A 20,469-nucleotide genomic window follows, 5' to 3' on the forward strand; every position below is an offset into this window, starting at 1 on the left:
CCTTGTCAGTGTGAAGTAGTTCCAGAAGTGAGACTTTCATCCCTTTGCCACAGATGAATCTGGATCTGATTGCTTGAGGTGGCTCCTTATAGAAAACTTGGGGAAATTCTTCTATGGCTCTGGTACCAACACCTGATCGAACACACTTTCCTTCTTATCTCCTTTATTGCATTTTTGTAGTGTTACTTTTTCTACTTTAAGCCTATATGTCGATATATTTTTACACATCTTATAATTTTATTAAGCGAGCTATTTTACATCTTGTAATTTTATTAAGTGAGCTATTTTTAATAAATAAAGCTGATTTTATGAGCGGTCCCCACTAAGCAGAAAGAGGGATATGTAAGGGACTTTCCTTTCTGAGAACTGCCATGTATGCCATGTCAGCTGGTAGGGTGGACCCAGGAGGTAAAAAGGGGGTTGGCCTCTGAGGCAGGAGATTGTCTCTTACAAGTGTTAAAAGTTCCTTGAAATAGTAAGGGGTGTGTCCTCTTGCTAGATCTTTTCTTAGGATGCAGCATTAACTCCAGGTGTCTCCATTCTGCGGATCCACCTATGCAGTGCTGAGTGAGCTAGGCACAAGGTAATCCCAGAGGAGAGTAAATATAAATGGCCATCTCTGAGTCTATAGGCAAAGGATGCAGAGAGAAATAGAGAGGCAGAGATGTAGAGAGATTCAGAGACATACATACACTTGCTCTTGCTTCCTGCAAACCTCTACTGAGATTACCAATAAAGAAAGGCTGTCTAGCACCTTAACATCAGCTCATCTTCATGTGTATCCAGGGAGGATTAATATATATGGACTAGATAATCTCTGTGGTTTCATTTACTTCTCAATTTGCAATTCTTTGGATTGATAATTTTGCCTAAAGCTATATTTTGGAGGATGCATCTAAGCCAATTAACAATGTTAGGTGCTATATACTTGCAACACGTTTCAAATAATATGTGCTCAGCATATAAATCCTGTACCTGATGATTGTTCTGATTTTAATTAACTCCTCTTCTGCAACAAGGTCAGTTTTATTGATTATAACAATATCTGCCAAAGCAACCTGCCTAAAATAAGAAAAAAGAGAAAACAAGAATTAGAAAATTAATCTTTAAGTATGAGTAGCTTCTTCAAATCATCATCTTCTGCAAAAAAACAAATAAAGCCTACTTCTTTATTGGACAAGTTCACTATTATTGATTTATCATTCTTTAGAAGTCCTTCATGTGATACATTCACTTACAAAGGTTTGAGGAGAATAAAAAGATGAATAAGACCCTGAAGGAGCTTATGATAAAAGAAAAACAATACATAATATAACCTTCTTTATAGAAATGAATACTATATTCAGATCATTCACCACGTGGCATATCAGTTAAACAAAAATAATTTTAACAATAGTCCTGGCCCAAGAAGTCAAATTATGGACTCTAAGTCAGTAAGAATGATTCTTTAGTCATCTGCAAAGCTGATTTTAAAAATAATACAACTACTCACTGAAATGTAATACTTGAGAAAGCAAATCATGGTTATCTAATTACATATTTAATCATGGTGTAATAAAGGCTATACAATTTAAAGGAATATTTCTAGCATTGGCTATTATGGTTCTTATGGAGTTAAGGGGATAAAAACAGTAACAAGAAAAATATACCATAAGCTTTTTGTCATCACAGAGAATTTAAGTACCTAATTGTACAGGACACACACTTGGTAATATTTTGACGTTTTAAAATACATTAGTAAAGAACTCCCTCAAGTTACCATGCTTTCTCTCCCTCCCTTCACTACCCAAAAGCATTAAAAATTCCTACTGCCATTTTCTTTTCATTTGCTCATATTTTAAATCTCCTTTATCAGGATTTCAACCCTACCACTCTACCTCAACTCCTTTTATCAAAAATTACCAATGAATGTTTAATTGTTTAATGGTCAATTTTTTTAGACTTCTTGCTTGCTTGCAAGCTTGTTGCTTGCTCTCCTTAGAAGTGTTTGATTATGCCTTCTCAGTCTCCTTTGCTAGACCATCATTTATATTGTGATCTTCCTCTATCTCTCCCCAAGACTCAAAGGCTGACTTCTCTTCTGACTTTATACTCTGTCCACTGACAATTCCCATGAATCCAATTACCATTTTGATATATTGTTCCCAAATTGCTATTAAAATGACTGGACTCCAATTCTATATTTCTCTCTGTCTGCCTGCCAGATGTCTCTATTGGAAGCCCTGCTGGCCCTTCAAATCCAGCACATCAAAAATAAAACTTACCATCTTTCCCCTAAAAGCTATCCCTTATTCAGACCTGGTTTTGTAAAGAGACATCAGCCCCTTCCACATTACTCAGATTTCTAACCTTTGTCTCTTTCCCCCTTTAGAACTGTACCAAATATATCCAATCAGCTGCTTAGGATATTCTCAAAGAAAGCTCTGATCTCTGTCCATTTTCTCCACTCATAAAGCCCTACTTCAATTCAAGACCTTTATCACCATTAAACTAGACTTCTAATCAGTATTCTCCTGCTAAGTCTCTCCCCTTTCCAATCCAGATACCAAAATCATCATCTTTAGGCACAGTTCTACTAAAAACTTTGCTCCCTATGACAATTAGGATAAAATAAACTTCTGACTTTTAAAGATTACAGACTTTTTCATCTTAATTCACATTATTTACCTTTATGCATTCTATATGAAAGTCAGAGTAGACCATTAACTTTTTCCTTAAATCTTCACAACTAAACATTCAAATAACTCTTTCTCATGCCTCAAATGGTCATCCTTCTTCATTTCCACTTTTCAGATTCCTTTTCTTCCTTCAAGTCAAAATTCATATGTCACCTCCTCCATGAAAACTTCCGTTCAAACCCCTGCTAATGTGCTCTCCGATTTCAATTAATCTTGGGACACTTTGCTTTTTTCATTTTCTAATTCATTCCCTAATTAGTACACTTTTCCCCATAAACATGTCAAGCTCATTTAAAGTAGAAAATGTTTTATTTTTTTCTGTTTTTGTCTGCCCAAGGCCTAGTATAATGCCATTACTGAAGCTGTGCTAGTCTAAATAGAAAATTATAACAGATGGCTTTTGTTGACATTTAACAATTCACAGTATGCCTTTTTTCTTTTAAAGAATTTTTTTTTCCATTAAACTACCAATCAGTCTTAGCATCTTTTAAAGTTATGTGTACTGTTTCTTCACTGAATAAGTACCTCACTGCTTCATTGATCAGGCCATCTGCTTTTTCTTCTGTTAAATGCTTAAAAAAAAAAAAAAAAGAGGGCAGAGTTTAAGATTATGATGTTTCATAACATTAAAAAAATTATATCTAAATGTTAATGTAAAATATTTTATTTTAGATTTTTTTATTATCTCATAAATGTTTCAATTAACATTCTTACATTATCAAACTCTTCTTCTTCCAAGCACATTAATTTTTCCTGACAATTATTCCAGTCTAGAATATTTGTTTCCCACATAACCTAAAATTTCTTAATCAGTATTAATACTTTTCACATATATAAAAGTTTTAGATTTCACTTTGGGCTTAGTGGGTTTTTTTTTTTTTTTTTAACATAAGACTTAGTTTCATTTTTTAAAAAGTTATCCATGAATTAAAAAAAAAATCAATACATTTGATATTAGTTATATCTTATACTTTAAATATGCCTAAAATGGTTGATCTGTCTTAAGTAATTCCAGTAAATTTCACAGTCAAGGAATACATGCATAGCTAGGTGGCAAAATAGATAGAGTGCCTGGCCTATAGTAAGGAAGACTCATCCTCCTAAGGTTCAAGTAGCCTCAAGACACTTTACTATTAAAATGTCCACTTAAATGTACAGTGGTTATATCCACAGATAAGCTTATTTTAATGTAATGTAGAAATGGTGACTTTTTTCTGCGTGAAAAATTTGATATGATAAACATATCCATATTCCTACTTATATAAGCAAAAAACATACCTTTAAAATTTTTTTCTTTCATTCCATTACATATTTGTTTATTTTAAAACCGGTAAACTAAAATATGCAAACTCCTGAAAGCTGGGAGCAACTAGAATTTTATATTTATATTTGTAAGCCCTGCTCTTAGCATAGTACTTCACATATACTAACTTTTCTTTTGCATTAAAAAAGATTGCTTAACAAATACTTTTTTAAAAAACATATTTCCAAATTGGAGAACAGTACATCAGAAACTAGTCACTGACAATCACCTAACATCCTATAGCAAGATAAGATTGAAATGGGTTGATAATAATTTAGATATAAATTATAAGCAAATTAGAAAAACACGGGATGGTATACATCTCAGATCTTCAGAGAAAGAAAGAATTTATGGCCAAAGAAGAATTAGAGAATATTATGGATAATTTTGATTATTTTAAATTAAAAAACTTTTGTTCAAAGAAAACCAATGCAGTCAACATTAGAAGGGAAACAGAAAACTGGGGAAATTTTTTTCATTTCATTACATATGTAAAATACCTGCAAAATATTGTTTTCCCTTAAAATGTTTTACTTTCCAAAATATGATACTGCTGAGTTGTCTTGTAAATTTATGGCAGAATTTTTCTTAGCTTTTGTGTATGAAACAAGTTATAAAATAGTATCTTTTGCGTTGTGAATTATTATATTAAAAAGTAAGCTACAAAAGCCACACAGTTCACAAACTTATAGTATTAATAATATTTTGAAAATACTAATTAATCAGGAATAAAGAAACAAGGTTAGATTTGAAAATAACAATTTTTATACAGGCAGAGGAAAAAGGAAAATGGATATTTGAGACATGTGTTAGGATATGGCCAGTATGAAAATTTGTTGCTTGACTATGCATGTTTATGACAAGGGTTTTATTTTGCTTTGTTTCTCAATTAGTAGGTAGAAGGGAAGGTACAAGAGGAAAAGAGATTTTTGTTGGATAATTCTGATTATGTTAAGTTTAAAAGTTTTTATACAAACAAAACCAATGCAGACAAAATTAGAAGAGAAGCATAAAACTGGGAGAAAAATTTTACATCTAAGGGTTCTGATAAAGGCCTCATTTCTGACTGAACTGAACTGACTCAAACTTATAAGACTACAAGCCATTCTCCAATTGATAGTCAACGGATATGAAGACAATTTTCAAATGAATAAATTAAAGCCATTTCTATTCATATGAAAAAATGTTCTAAATCACTATTTATTAGAAAAATGAAAATTAAGATAACTCTGAGATTCCAATACACATCTCTCAGATTGGCTAAGATGACTGGAAAAGATAATGATAAATGTTGGAGGAGATGTGGGAAAACTGGGACCTTAATTCATTGTTGGTGGAGTTGTGAACTGATCCAACCATTCTGGAGAACAATTTGGAACTATGCCCAAAGGGTCATCAAATTATGTATATCCTTTGATCCAGCAATGTCTCTACTGGGTCTGTATCCCAAAGAGATAATAAAAAAGGGAAAGGGACCTAAAGGTACAAAAATGTTTGTAGCAGCTCTTTTTGTAGTGGCAAGGAACTGGAAACTGAGGGGATACCCATCAGTAAGGAAATGGCTGAAATAAGTTATCGTATATGTATGCTATGGATTATTATTGTTCCATAAGAAACAATCATCATATACTGCAACATATCTAACATATATAGGACTGCTTGCCATCTAGGGGAGGGGGTGGAGGGCGGGAGGGGAAAAATCGGAACAGAAGCGAGTGCAAGGGATAATGTTGTAAAAAAATTACCCTGGCATGGATTCTGTCAATATAAAGTTATTATTAAATAAAATTTAAAAAATTAAAAAAAAAAAAAGAAACAATCATCAAGATGATTTCAGAAAAGGCCTAAAGAGTCTTACATGAACTGATGCTGAGTGAAGTGAGTAGAACCAAGAGAACATTGTACAGAGCAATAAGATTATGTGATGATCAACTCTGATAAATGTGGCTCTTTTCAATAATGATATGATTCAGGCTAATTCCAACAGCTTTGTGATGGAGAGAGCCATCTGCATCCAGAAAGAGGACTATAGGGACTGAATGTGGATCACAACACAGTATTTTCACCTTTTTTTGTTGCTGCTTGCTTGTTTTTTTCTTTCCCATTTTTTTTTTCCTTTTTGATCTGATTTTTCTTGTGTGGCATAATAAATGTGGAAATATGTAAAGAAGAATTATACATGTTTAACATATTTATTGGATTATTCGCTGTATATGGAAGGAGGGTAGAAGAAGGGAGAAAAATTTCTAACACAAGGTTTTTCAAGGGTGAATGCTAAAAGCTATCTTTGCATGTATTTTGAAAATAAAAAGCTATTATTAAGAAAAATTTAAAAACATTTCCTTATTTGTCATATTTTGAAAGAAAAAATCAGAACAAAGGGAAAAAACCTTAAGAAAAAAAAAAAAACAAAACAAAAAGGTTAAAAATAATATGCTTAGATCCATTCAGGGTCCATAGTTCTCTGATGCAGATGGCTAAAGGAATTGTCTTGATGATTGCATTGCTGAGAAAAGCTAAGTTTCTCATAATTGATAGCTCATCACATAATCTTGCTGTTAGTGGGTAAAGTGTTCTCTTAATTCTGCCCACTTCACTTAGCATCAGTTTATGTAAGTTTTTCCAGGTTTTTCTGAAATCCTGCTCATCATTACTTATAGAACAATATTCCATATTATTATGGAATATCCATATACCATAACTTATTGAGCCATTCCCCAAATGATGGGAAATCACTAAATTTCCAGTTCCTTGACACCACAAATTAAGCTGCTACAAATATTTTTGCACATGTAGGTCTCTGTACCTCTTTTATGATCTCTTGGGGATACAGACCCAATAGAATCACTGCTGTATCAAAGGATATACAGTTAGATAGCTTTTTCAGCATACTTCCAAATTGTTCTCCAGAATGGTTGATCTATTCACAACTCCACTCACAATGTTGCAATTTTCACACATCCTTTCCAACACTCAACACCGTCTTTTTCTGTCATCTCAGCCAATCTGAGAAGAATGAAGTGGTACTTCAGAATTGTTTTAATTTGCATTTCTCTAATCAATAGGGAGTTAGAGCATTTTTATTTGATTATAAATGACTTTTATTTCTTCATCTGAAAGTTGTTCATATTCTTGTGCAGCATGAAAGATATGGAAATATATTTAGAAGAATTGCCCATGTTTAACCTTTTAACCTATATTGGATTGCTTGCTGTTTAGGGGAAGAGTTGGAGGGAGAGGGAGAAAAAGTTAAGACTACAAGGTTTTGCAAAGGTAAATGTTGAAAATTGCATGTATTTGGAAAAATAAAAAGCTATTAAAAACGAGGGGACAAAAGAAAGAAAATAATCGATTTGGAAATATAGTTCATTCTTTATGTCTACTATACAACAAAACTGTATCAGTAAGCTGTACCCAATTGAAATACTCGAACACAAGGCCTCCACTATTAAGTCAGCAAAATAGAACAATGTTGACATTTTTTAAGGTGATGAAAGAAAATTCTACTTATATTGATAATATTAAAAAACATCTTTTGTCAGCCACTGAAAGGCTACCAAATCAACTATAAAAATCTATACCAGTTTAAAATTGATTTGGTTAATAACAAAGTTGACTACAATGAAAATAAATCAACTTTCAAATATGTCAACATAAAAACCAGGAAACCTTTCTTTTCAAACAGGTTGGTTATTTATCTAATACTACTTGATTTTTTTTTTTAAATCCTTATTGTAAAATAACCGTTTATTTTCCTGGCTTTTCCTAATCCAAACTGTTTTCTGGCTGAATTGTTTCAACAGCTTGTGCAACAGGAGAACTAAAAAGAAATCTCTCTTGACCTTTTCTCTAGAACTATCTACTAATTGATTCTTGCATTAAATGTTATCAGATTTGTACAAGTGAAAAGAACAATGTCCATGGCCTGAGTGACAGGTCTTAAGAGTGGAGAGCCATCATTTTAAGATGTCCATTACTTTGCCCATGATTAAAAAATGACTATTTCAGCTCCTCGGGTGACAATCCCATTAAAGCAATAGCCCATGATATCAATTACCACATCAGTTTCAATTTGGCTGCCTAGTCACAGGGTACCATTTCTTTACTGTACTAGTGATGGGCTGGATCTATAAAGCATGACACCCTTAAATTGCTGCCTATTATACCAGTGTCATTACTGATAGAGCCTCAGAATTCTTTGAATCACAAGCAGTTGCTGAGGTCAAGCTTTGCAACTAGAGGAATTAGACAAGTTGGCAAATTCTTTACACAAAGCAAAAGTTATTTATCTGGCATGTAACTTAAGAAATTCAACATTTCTATTATTCTGATAATATGTTAATTTTCTACAGGTATGTCAATTTAATAATTTAAAAGGTGGCAAAGATGTTAAATATTTCCTGAATTTACACGATTCAAAATTTGACCCCAACAGTTAGTCTACCAATAGTGTGTGTGTGTGTCTGTGTGTGTGTGTGTGTGTGTGTGTGTGTGTATAGACAGATATAGATAGATATATCTGACCCTTTTATTTGCCAAGATGCATTTACATGTTATTAGGCATACCAATATCAAACAATTACATATTTATGTTAATATGGCATATTACTAGTAAACATACAAGAGGAATACTAAATATCCTTGGAATATAGTCTTACAGGGAAATTAGGTTTTCTCTGTAAGTCTCCAAATCAGTACATTCCAACCTTATAACAAAAATAAGTATATACTAATAGCATGCATTGCACCTACACATTTCATTATTTTTGCACCCTCCTGCAAGCTCCCCACGGCAGCATGAATTCAAAATAGTTCTTCAATAGAGGGAATTTTTATGAATATTATCATAGAACTTTAGATCTTTTCTGTGCTCTTAGAATGTCTAGAAGCAAAATGAATGATTCAGAAATCAGGTATACCTTAAGTTTTCAACCTATTATGCTGTTTTGGTGTGCCATTTAATCTTACCCTCAATCCATACTTGGAATCCACAACAGATATAATTCCTACAAAAAAGAAGAAATATACTTCAAATTATTAACCTTTAAAAAATGCTATGTAAAATGACTTATCTGACTAACTCAATTTGAAACTGAAAAGAAAAACTAATTCTCATTCCTTAATAATTTCACAAAGTAGAAGTGATGTGTGATCCAAACCTGTGATTTCATTCATTTAGGGAGCTCCACAGTATAAATCTCCTTTCACCAGGTTGTACTATAAATAAATCAGCTACTGGGGGAAAAAAAAAAAAAAAAACTAAAGCCCAAGTTGGCACAGAGAGGGTATGTGATTTGCCACAAGTTAACCTATTTAGTAATGTGTCAGGCTCTTAAGACTGGTCCCACTTTTACTATTCTACTGGCTAATCAATAGTACAATTGAACAGTACTGTTTTCTCTCTTTTGCTAATCTCACCACTTAAATTTATTTCTATTTATTATTTCATATTAGTAAAATGATATTAAGCCATTATAAGCAAATATGTAAGCAGAGAAGCAAAGAAATAAGCATTTCAATAAAAGTCACTTTTGTCAAAATAAAAAGCAAAGCCTTATTTACAATTATAATTCTTGCTTAGTAAATATGAGAGCCATATTTTTCTCCCAAGACATATTTTTGAAAATTCTAATTTTTCTGCATTACCAAAATCTTTAGGTTATACTATGAAAACATCTAAATCTTAAACCAAGCATTTCAGTTCTTCAATACATATGTTTAACATTACATGAAATAGAAAGCAGCAGAATGAATATAAGAAACTAAATTGTTATCATGTCACATACATCTTAACAGATATAGTAAATGATAAAAGACTTTGAGGATTTAATCATTTTTTACTTTACAAGGCATTTTGTTAACAGATAATGGCCAGTTTAATGAAGCCCACAGGGCCCATTCTCAGTGTTCTTAAATGAATTTTTAAAAAATACATGGGTTTAGGAGATCATTATATACCTCAACAACGATACTGTTTGAGGATGCATTCTGATGGAAGTGGATCTCTTCGATAAAGAGAGCCTTAATTGATCAAAGATGGACAGAAGCAGCTACACCCAGAGAAAGAACACTGGGAAATGAATATAAACTGCTTGCATTTTTGTTTTTCTTCCCGGGTTATTTATACCTTCTGAATTCAATTCTCCCTGTGCAACAAGAAAACTGTTCGGTTCTGCACACATATATTGTATCCAGGATATACTGTAACCTATTCAACATGTAAAGGACTGCTTGCCATCTGGGGGAAGGGGTGGAGGGAGGGAGGGGAAAAATCGGAACAGAAATGAATGCAAGGGATAATGCTGTAAAAAATTACCCTGGCATGCGTTCTATCAATAAAAAGATATTAAAATAAAATAAAAAAAAATAAAAAATAAAATAAAATAAAATAAAAATCCCATCTTCTATTAAAAAAAAAATACATGGGTTTGCCAAATACAAACTTTAATACACATACACACACACACACACACACACACACACACACACACACACACACATATATATATGATGATTTTTAAAAACAAGTTCACAACTGATCCAATCATTCTGGAGAACAATTTGGAACTATGCCCAAAGGGATATCAAACCAAGTGTATATATATATATGTGAATGTTATTACATTGAAATTATTGTTCTATAAGAAATAATCAGCAGAATGATTTCAAAAAGGCCTGGAGACTTATATGAACAGTGAATTGAACCAAGAGAACATTATACATAGCAATAAGACTATATGATGATCAACTCTGATAGACACATTATTTAATCTATATTGAATTACTTTACTGTCTAGGGGAAGGGGTGGGAGGGGGAAGAAAAATTTGGAATACAAGGTTTTGCAAAGATGAATGCTGAAAACTATCTTTGCATGTATTTTGAAAATAAAAAGCTAAAAAAACTTAACCAAAAACAAAACAAACAAAAAGATAAGTTCACAGACCTTAGATTAAGAAGTCCTGGTTTAAAGGAAAAATGGACAAAGAGGAACTGAAATACTTAAATTATAACCATCAAGTTATGTCAGCCAGACTAATGCAGAAAAATTGTGGTGTTGGACAATCTGCAAATCCACTTATTTTATGCTGGAATTTATAAAAAGTTTCCTATAGCAGATTGCCCTCGACTGCTTGGTTTAGTTATAGAGGTAGGGACTAGATGTGTGATTTTGGTATTGTGGGTGATTCTCCCAGGAGAGAACTCTTTATGCATCTTAGAACCTTCTCCACTATGTAAGAGTTTGAAAGAATTGCCCAGATAATAAGTGCTGCCCTAGGTTCTGGGTCACAGAGCCAGAATGAATTAGAGACAGACTTCAAACCTGTATCTTCCTGACTAATTTTATGGTTGCCCCAAGCTAATCATGTGTACAAAGAAGAAGACCTGGAAGTGTTTTATTTTATTAAATTATTATTAAAACAAGCATAATCATAATGCAGAGCTATTTTTCTTCTTGCCATTCTGAGAAATATCAGCCCATATCAATAATGGATGAAAATAGGTATTAATAAGTACTATGAATAAAGAAGTGCCTATATCTAGGAAATTTAAAACAATCAACAAAAAAGGGACAGACTTTGGGCAAAGCACTATCTTAATGATAAACTCATGAAAATCATCTTTATTTCTTTGTGTAAATCAACAATGCCAGAAGAATTTTGTGTAAATTCAATTTATGATAAAAGTAAAACATACCAAATATTAATGTTACTTCATCAAAAATAAAGATTGATATACAGCCAGTTTCAAAATTATCATGACAGAAACTGGAGGCTAAAACTAATTCCTAATTTCATAAACGATGCCATAAGGTTACTTCCTATATTTTTTACAAAAATAATAAAATTCATATAGAAAATGAAATAATTCAGAAAATCAGTAAGAACTATGAATTAAAAGGGAAGAATTTGCCTTACCAAATTTCAAAATTTTATAAAGATACTATATGAGATAGTTTGTAACTGCTTAATTTTTTTTCCTTCTGTCAATAATTCATTTTAAAAATTCTCAAATTTATTAATGTAAGAACTGGACATAACTTTTTTTTAGTTGTACTCATCTTTTCTCATTTCTAATTTTAATTGTCAATTCTCTATCTTCTTTTGATTATGTCTGGAACTATTCTCTTTGAGGTACTGTATTATCAATTTTGTTCATCTTTACTTCAATCTCACTTTGTTCTTTTACTAAATTTAAATATAAAATCAACTTACTTTGCTAACTTTATCTTACTGAACAAATATGTACTATAAAGAAAATGAGTAACTAATGTTAACACAATAGAAAAACCAAACATATATATATATATAACCTTACAAATGATTCACAAGTGAAGAAGATATAATTTTAAAAAGCAAGTAAAAACTGTTAAGACAACTGGATGGTAAAAAATGAGTTTAACATCCACATCTATGGTAGGAACAATATATATGTGTGTAGATATATAATATATACTGGGGTAATTTTCCTTTAAGAGTGCAGGTAACTAATTTAATCAAGCCTGGCCTATACAAAGTCTGGCGTTGGAGACTTTAGAGAGATTTCACTGCCCTGTGGGGTATGGTGACATTTTTCTGATCAAACATTCCTACTTATTAAGAAGAATGCAGAAATGGAGGGAAATAGCTTATTATTAAAATTTAATTGGATACTGTGCCCTTTTTAGTCTTTTTATCAGTAAAATTGTTTTCATTGCATTTTAGGATCCTTAAAGACTCTGTATTATAATCTTGAAGTTAAAATCAATGGACCAGCCTATTAGTCCAGGCTATCTCATTTCATATATTAATAAACTGGTCCAGTGATCTCCTTTATTTTATTTTATTAATTTTTAAGTATTCCTTAGTTCCCCAGGTAATTCTTTTTTTTTTTTTTTTTTTTTTTTTTGCTGAGACAATTGGGATTAAGTTACTTGCCCAGGATCACACAGCTAGAAAGTGTTGTGTCTGAGACCAGATTTTAACTCAGATCCTCCTGACTAAAGTGCTAGTGCTCCACCCACTGCACCACCTAGCTGTTCCTCTCCTTTATTTTAATTGTAAAAATAGAAATGGAGATAAAGGAATGATACTTTTCCCAGTTGTGAAAATGAGACAAATGTTTATCAAATTGAATAAATCATTCAAGACATAACAAATAGATCTGAAATAATAAAAGGATTGTGCAAAACAAAGTCTTTTTTAAAAAATGGGAAAAATGTTTTGTAATAAATATCTGATATCAAAAATGTTTAGAACCTCAAGGGAGGTAATATGAATTCTTAAATAAATTATTATACAGGATTCTTCTCTGAAGAAGAGTAAAAGATATTGAATGATCAGAAGAGAACTTGCACTAAAAGACAGACAAGAATAATAGATGACAAGTGGAAAACCAGTACAGGTAGATACCTGTGGCGAAATGAGGGCAGATATGGACAGGAGTTGTCCAGGATGAGTTGGTAAAGATGAACTGAGATAGACAACAATGAAGGAATTCCTAAACTGATATGATCATACATTCATTTGAAAATTTGGGTACAGAGAAACTGCAAACTGGTGAAATTACATGACTAAGCATGTTTTCTAGAAATAAAAATTGCTAATAAACCCAGAAAAAGTTGATCAGATTCCCTAATGGGAATACTCTTAAAAAAAAAAAAAAAAAAAGCCCTGAAACTGATAATGTATCAAACAATTAGGGAAGGGCTGTATAAATTCTGGCATATTCATGGGGTAGAATGGTATGGTGCCATAAAAACTGACAAATCAACAAGCATACTAGGTGCCAAAAATAGTACCAAGTAAAAAAATAACAAATCAAGAAAGGCAAAAAACAATTCTTGCTCTCAAAGGAACATATATGAAAAGGAAGTAAATGCAGTAAGAATGAAAAGAATGACATACTTATTTTCAACTACATCTAAAACAAAAGCAACAACCTTAATTGAACACACATTTGGAAGAGAGCAAATGAATTTTGACAAAAGTCTTGCTATTTTTTCCTACTCTATTAAAATTACAAATAATTAAAAACGGGGATTTTAGATGGGGATTCACTCTGGTTCAACCTGATTATAACTGTTTCAATTTTTAAGAATAATAACTTGAAAAACATAACTTAACTTATTTGAAGGCAGTTATTCCTATTCAATTTTATTTCTCTCTCACTGAATTAGCACACAATAATACTAAAGCTTACTAAATTGAATTGAAAAGCAAATAAAATTTTACTTTGGAAAAAAAAAAGTTACCAAAAGATTATGGTTTTAGCAAGATGTCATTTTGTATACTTACCATCAAGATAAATGTCACTCCCTAATTCAGCATCAACCCAAAACATGGAAGCAACAGCACCTGTAATTGATAAAACTTAAGAATATTAATGAAAACAATTAAAAAAAAATCTTGGCAAATTCCAAGAACAAAAGATTCCCTTCAAAAATTGCTCCAATGACATCTCTAATGTAAGGCCATTTCTGGTCCCTCCAATTGCTAATACCTTCTATCCTTCTTGTTGAAATCACTTTGTGGACTGGTGAGATTTATATGAACTGATGCTAAGTGAAACGAGCAGAACCAGGAGATCATTATATACCTCAACAATGATACTGATTGAGGATGTATTCTGATGGAAGTAGATCTCTTCGATAAAGAGAGCTAATTCAGTTTCAATTGATCAAAGATGGACAGAAGCAGCTACACCCAAAGAAAGAACACTGGGAAATGAATATAAACTGCTTGCATTTTTGTTTTTCTTCCCGGGTTATTTATACCTTCTGAATTCAATTCTCCCTATGCAACAAGAAAACTGTTCGGTTCTGCACACATATATTGTATCTAGGATATACTGTAACCTATTCAACATGTAAAGGACTGCTTGCCATGTGGGGAAGGGGATAGAGGGAGGGAGGGGAAAAATCAGAACAGAAGTGAATGCAAGGGATAATGCTGTAAAAAATTACCCTGGCATGGGCTCTATCAATAAAAAGTTATTAAATAAATAAATAAAAAATAAACCTACTTGAATAAAAAAAATCACTTTGTTCTTATAATATATTTATATATGTAGCTGCTTTATTCCTCTATAGAACACAAGTTCCTTAAGAGAACAGATTGTCATTTTTGTCTTTGGAGAGCTAAAGCTTAGCAGAGGAAAAATAATCATAATGATCCTTTGATAGCCTGGGGGAAGGAGGATAGAAGAGAATCCTCAAGTAATCTGCTAAAGAAGAAATTTACTTGCTATTTTTAAGAAGGAAAAAGAACAAACAAAAGGATGGACAACTAATAGCTATTTTATAATATGCAGTATTAGTATAAACTGTGGGTCTAGGGATAACTGCTTATATATTTCTGAGCAAGAAATAATAACTTGTCTTGACAGGACTCAGTCCTTTAAGAGGTAGCAATATTACAATAAAAGAGAAAAAACTGACAAAGTATTTTATTTTTCAAACCATCACAGCTTCAGTTAATGACAAGGGCATCTAAAAGAATGAAGCACAGGGAAGAAAACAATAACTGAACTCATTACAATGTCTAAAGCTGTCCAGTTGCACTGACAAGCTGTGGTCTCCCAAGCATCATTCTGAAAACACCAAGATACCTGTCAGCCATTTACAGTGATTACTCATGCAAGATACAGCAAGGGCCACAAGACCTAGTGGCTTCCTGACAAATCTATTGATTTTTTTCCCAAAAAAGTTTAATAGTTTTCCAATTTGTCTGAAATAGGATTTGTTAGTAACGGGCTGAATCAATGTTTTTTTTTTTTTTTTCTTTTCAAGAAAATTACTTACCATGACAATTATTTAGTTTTAACAGGAGTGTCAGTTCCCTCAATGAGAAAGAAATGAATTCCCAATAAGAACCTTCCTCACTTGCTTGACCAAAGGTATGTTTTTAATTAGTAAGAGGAAAAAAATGTTTATTTTGGAATGGCATTATTCTTAATTTACTTCTATTATAGTTGATTTTCCCTCCACAAAATAAAATATATCAAATTGTATATGAATCACTATATACAATTTGTTAGGATGACTAAGAAGTCATCAATTGTTCATCAGTCAATTTCCTTGACAGTGTGATATATGGAAATGATTGTTCAACCTAGGAATCAGGAAGCAGTCTTTGAAGCACACTTACTATCTGTATGACTATAGGCAAGTCACTTTAACATTTTCTTAATTTTCTTTTTTTTTTCTTAATGTAAATGTAATGTAAAACAGAGAATAATACTTTTATTATTTACCTCAAATGGTTTAAGGGAGAAAAGAATTAAGTTGAGAGGAATGGGGGAGAAGAGAGATATGATATTAGATTTAGGATTCAGAAGGATCTGGGTTTAACAACTACCTCAGATACTAGTTCTATATTCCAAGGACATTAATTTAATTTCTTTCAGCTTTACTTCATGTGTAAAATGGGAATGATAACTAAGTTACTTCATAAGGTAGTTATAAGGATGAGATGCATTTAAAGTCTCTCTCTCGACAAACCTTAAAGAGCTATATGTCAGCAATAATTATTATTACATCGTCTTAGAGATGTATGCAGCAGTCACTTATTTGTTGCAGTCTAAAGACTAAAGCATCACTGTTAGAATTATTTTTATCTAATTCTGACATGTTACTAGTGCCTTCATCAGGTAGTATAAAAAATGTTAATTTTGATATACGTAGATTCATGAACTATAATAAGGGATTGGTAATTTATACAGCCTTTTAACATGCACTCTAGCCACTGAGTGACATCTACTTTAGATTTTGTTTTGTTATATTTCCTTTTTCTTTCTTTCTTTCTTTTTTTTTTTTGCTGAGGCAATTGGGGTTAAGTGACTTGCCCAGGGTCACACAGCTAGGAAGTGTTATGTATTTGAGGCCAGATTTTAACTCAGGTCCTCCTGACTTCAAGGCTGGTGCTCTATCCACTGCACCATCTAGATGCCCCCTTGTTTTTTTAAAAGATGAAGACACAGTAGCTCAGAGAAGTTAAAGAACTTGCTCAAGGTCCCATCCCTAGGCAGAGTCAAGACTACAACACAAATGACATCATTCTCTGGGTCTTTGAAAACATTTCCGTCCTAATAATTTCTAAGTCTTCACTACAGTCCTACCCTGATCATGGGAAGAAGAGACTAGGTCTTCAATGTTTTCTCAATAGGATGCAAGACTTTGTCAATTTGTTCAAATACAGGCCCTGTGGAGAATCCTGCCAGAATCCTCAAAAGTTCAATTTAGTTAAGTGTGTTGGATAGGCTTATTATTAGAACAAGGCTGGTTACAGCAAAAAGTATACTGCTTAATGAGGTACAGAGGTTTCAACAGGCTTCCAAGGAGGAAGTCTCCACATCATAGAAATCATAGTTCTTTTAAAAAGTACTGAAACAATTTATAATAAATGAATAAAAATAATAGCTAACATTTAATATAGGACTTTGCAAAGCACTTTACACAATAACCCTGGGAGGTAGGTGCTATTATTATCTGTAGTGTTCTTATTTGTTTTCTGGAGATCTTTGAGCAATCTTCCTTTCAGCAGATTAATCATTACAAGAACAGTCAGATGTTAAAGTCCAAATCCTTTATTAACTCCTTCACAATCTAGTTTCCTTGTCTGGGGCCCAGCTAGCATTCTTGGAGGCCTTCTGAGTCTTGTTCAGTAGGAGGAGCAGGAGGACAGGCCAACCATCATGAGGCTGATGAAGATGGAATGAATTTCTCTGAGTCCAAGGGCTTCCATTTCAGCCTCCAGCCACCACAAAGGTAGACGATGGAATGAATGTGTCTCTGGGTCCCTTCCGAGTCTGTGTCTGGTCCTTCTGAGTCTGTTTCTGGCTCTGACTCTGGTTGAGTTTCTCACAGCTTTATTTGCTCTATTTTGAGTGAGTATAAACCAATCATTTTATCACTAGGAAACTATTAATTGTTGTAAGATTAAATCAATCATACTGAACTTAGAGAACTATTAATCACCATGCTAAACTAGGTAACCATTGTCTCATCAATTCCACTGAATTAGCACTTTGTAAGAATCCTTGTTTTAAGTACAGAGTTCTGGCCCATAACAATTATCCATATTTTACAGAAAAATAAAAGAAGGCAGGCATTAAGTTAAATGACTTGCCCAATGTCACAGAGCTAAGTAAGTGTCTGTGGCTACAATTGAATACAAGTCTTCCTGGCTTCGTTTCCAGAGCTCTATCCACTATCTAGGTTGCCTAAGGAACAAGCAAACTAGCTACATGTTTGAAATTCCCATTTTATATAATCTTTGATAGGAAGAAAGAAAAGCACACAGTAAGGACTATATAAATGTTAGCTATTATTATCATTATCCTTCTTAATATTTCCAAATGGCATTTACATTACAAAACCATGTTGTCTTTGACTTCCTATCTCAATTCCTTAGAGTTCTCTTTCATGGCAATTTATTCAAAATTCTGTTTGTTATAATCAATGTGGATATCTTTTCCTCCATTTATTTCTTATTTTGGGGCATCAAAAACTTTCTAAATAGGTCAAGCTAAACTTGTTTTAGTTGTATACAATATATTTTTCTTAGTTTTATTCTTTATCACATCGTTGTACTGATTTTGATCTTTGAGGCAGGAAAACTATACAGAGGGTTTGTTTTTCTGTTTTTTTGCTGAGGCAACTGGGGTTAAGTGATTTGCCCAAGGTCACACCACTAGGAAGTATTAAGTATCTGAGATCAGATTTGAACTCAGATCCTCCTTACTTTAAGACTGGTGCTCTATCCACTGTGCCACCTAGCTGCCCCCAAGAGGGGTTTATTTTTGACTCACTCCAGTAACAAGCTTCCAGCAATTAAAAGATAATCTAATTCATTCTGTGAAGTTATTTGGTACTTGCCATGTCCAGCTATACTTTTCTTGAAGAATGTATCTACAGATAATAGGCTAAATATTTATACAGTTTTCCACTCAATGGTTCCTTCCTTCACAACCATATTTTCTGCTCTCCTCCCCTATGCCCAGTTTTGTTATGAAATCACTGATTACTAAAATAGAATTTGCTTTAATTTGGACATTCTAAGTCTCCATCTTTTGCAATAGAGTTTGGCTACAATCATTATCTTGGTAGTTTTTACAAGAATTTATAAACATTCTAATATGAGATTAGCAAATATTGTGTGAAATATTTCATGTCCCTTTTGGATGCATGAGAGAACCAATCCTGCCATATCCATTTTTTATATTTGCAAAGATAACATGGAAAACATCCTTAGATTTAGTTTAAACTTCTTTTTGTCCTCTGGCTCCATTAATAAAAATATTAAAGTTGATAGTACTAAAGGAAAAGAATTTAACATAAACTCAATGGTTATTTGAGAGAAGACTATATGACGATCAATTCTGACGGATGTGGCTCTCTTCAACAGAGATGAATCGGACTAGTTCTACTTGTGCAGTGATGAAGAGAACCATCTACACCCAGAGAGAGAACCATGGGAACAGAGGGTGGAACACAGCCTAGCATTCTTACTCTCTCTGTTACTATTTGCTTGCATTTTGTTTCTCATCTATGTTTTTCATCTATTAACAAATCAATTACATTTGAGCGTTCTTTCAAATACATCCTCTTTTTTCATTCCACTGAACAAATCTCTTTGAATAAATGGTACTCTATGTTGAACATATGAATCAGCCCAAACACCTAAGTGGAATTAAACTAGAATTAAGAAGAGTTAATATGCTCAAAAAGTTATCAAACTGCATACCCTCTGATGCAGCAATGTTTCTGTTGGGATTATAGCCTAAAGAGATCTTAAAAGAGAGAAAGGGACTCACATGTGCAAAAATGTTTGTGGCAGCCCTCTTTGTAGTGGCAAGAAACTGGAAACTGAATGGATGCCCATCAATTGGAGAATGGCTGAATAAATTTTAATATATGAATGCTATGGAATACTACTGTTCTGTAAAAAAAGACCAGCAGGATGATTTCAGAGGCTTGGAGAGACCTAGATGAACTGATGCAAAGTGAAATGAGCAGAACCAAGAGATCATTATACACATCATTATACATAGCAACAAGAAGACTATATGACGATCAATTCTGACAGATGTGGCTCTCTTCAACAGAGATGAATCGGACCAGTTCTACTTTTGCAGTGATGAAGAGAACCATCTACACCCAGAGAGAGAACCATGGGAACAGAGGGTGGAACACAGCCTCGCATTCTTACTCTCTGTTATTATTTGCTTGCATTTTGTTTCTTTTTTCTCAGTTTTTCTTTTTCTTCCTTCTTGATCTGATTTTTCTTGTGCAACTGGATGACTGGTGAATATGTATACACATATTGGATCTGGCATGTATTTCAGCATATTTGGCATGTACTTGACTGCCTGCCGGGTGGGAGAGGGGAGGAGGAGAAGAAGGGGGAAATTTGAGGCAGGGGGTTACGCAGGGGTCAATTTTGGAAAAATTACCCATGCATAGCTTTAATAAAAATAAAAAAAAAAGAAGAAAGAGTTACATACTAACA

At 32.9% G+C, this 20,469-nt stretch overlaps 1 protein-coding gene across 3 annotated transcripts in view; it reads right to left on the reverse strand.

The window, feature by feature from the left end:
* ZNG1A (Zn regulated GTPase metalloprotein activator 1A) overlaps window positions 1–20,469 on the reverse strand; it is a 91,093-nt gene that overhangs the window by 28,280 nt on the left and 42,344 nt on the right. For 2 of the 3 annotated variants that reach the window (XM_051962403.1, XM_051962398.1), the window contains 4 exons: window positions 14,257–14,316; window positions 8,950–8,987; window positions 3,204–3,250; window positions 976–1,062 (listed from right to left, as the gene is read on the reverse strand). In XM_051962403.1, the coding sequence (XP_051818363.1) occupies window positions 976–1,062; window positions 3,204–3,250; window positions 8,950–8,987; window positions 14,257–14,316 (232 nt within the window). Of the gene's footprint in view, window positions 1–975; window positions 1,063–3,203; window positions 3,251–8,949; window positions 8,988–14,256; window positions 14,317–19,774; window positions 20,404–20,469 lie in introns of those variants that run through there. The other variant, XM_051962409.1, reaches the window with a different exon arrangement.

The sequence above is a fragment of the Antechinus flavipes genome, chromosome 1 (assembly GCF_016432865.1).
Source record: "Antechinus flavipes isolate AdamAnt ecotype Samford, QLD, Australia chromosome 1, AdamAnt_v2, whole genome shotgun sequence".
NCBI lineage: Eukaryota > Metazoa > Chordata > Mammalia > Dasyuromorphia > Dasyuridae > Antechinus > Antechinus flavipes.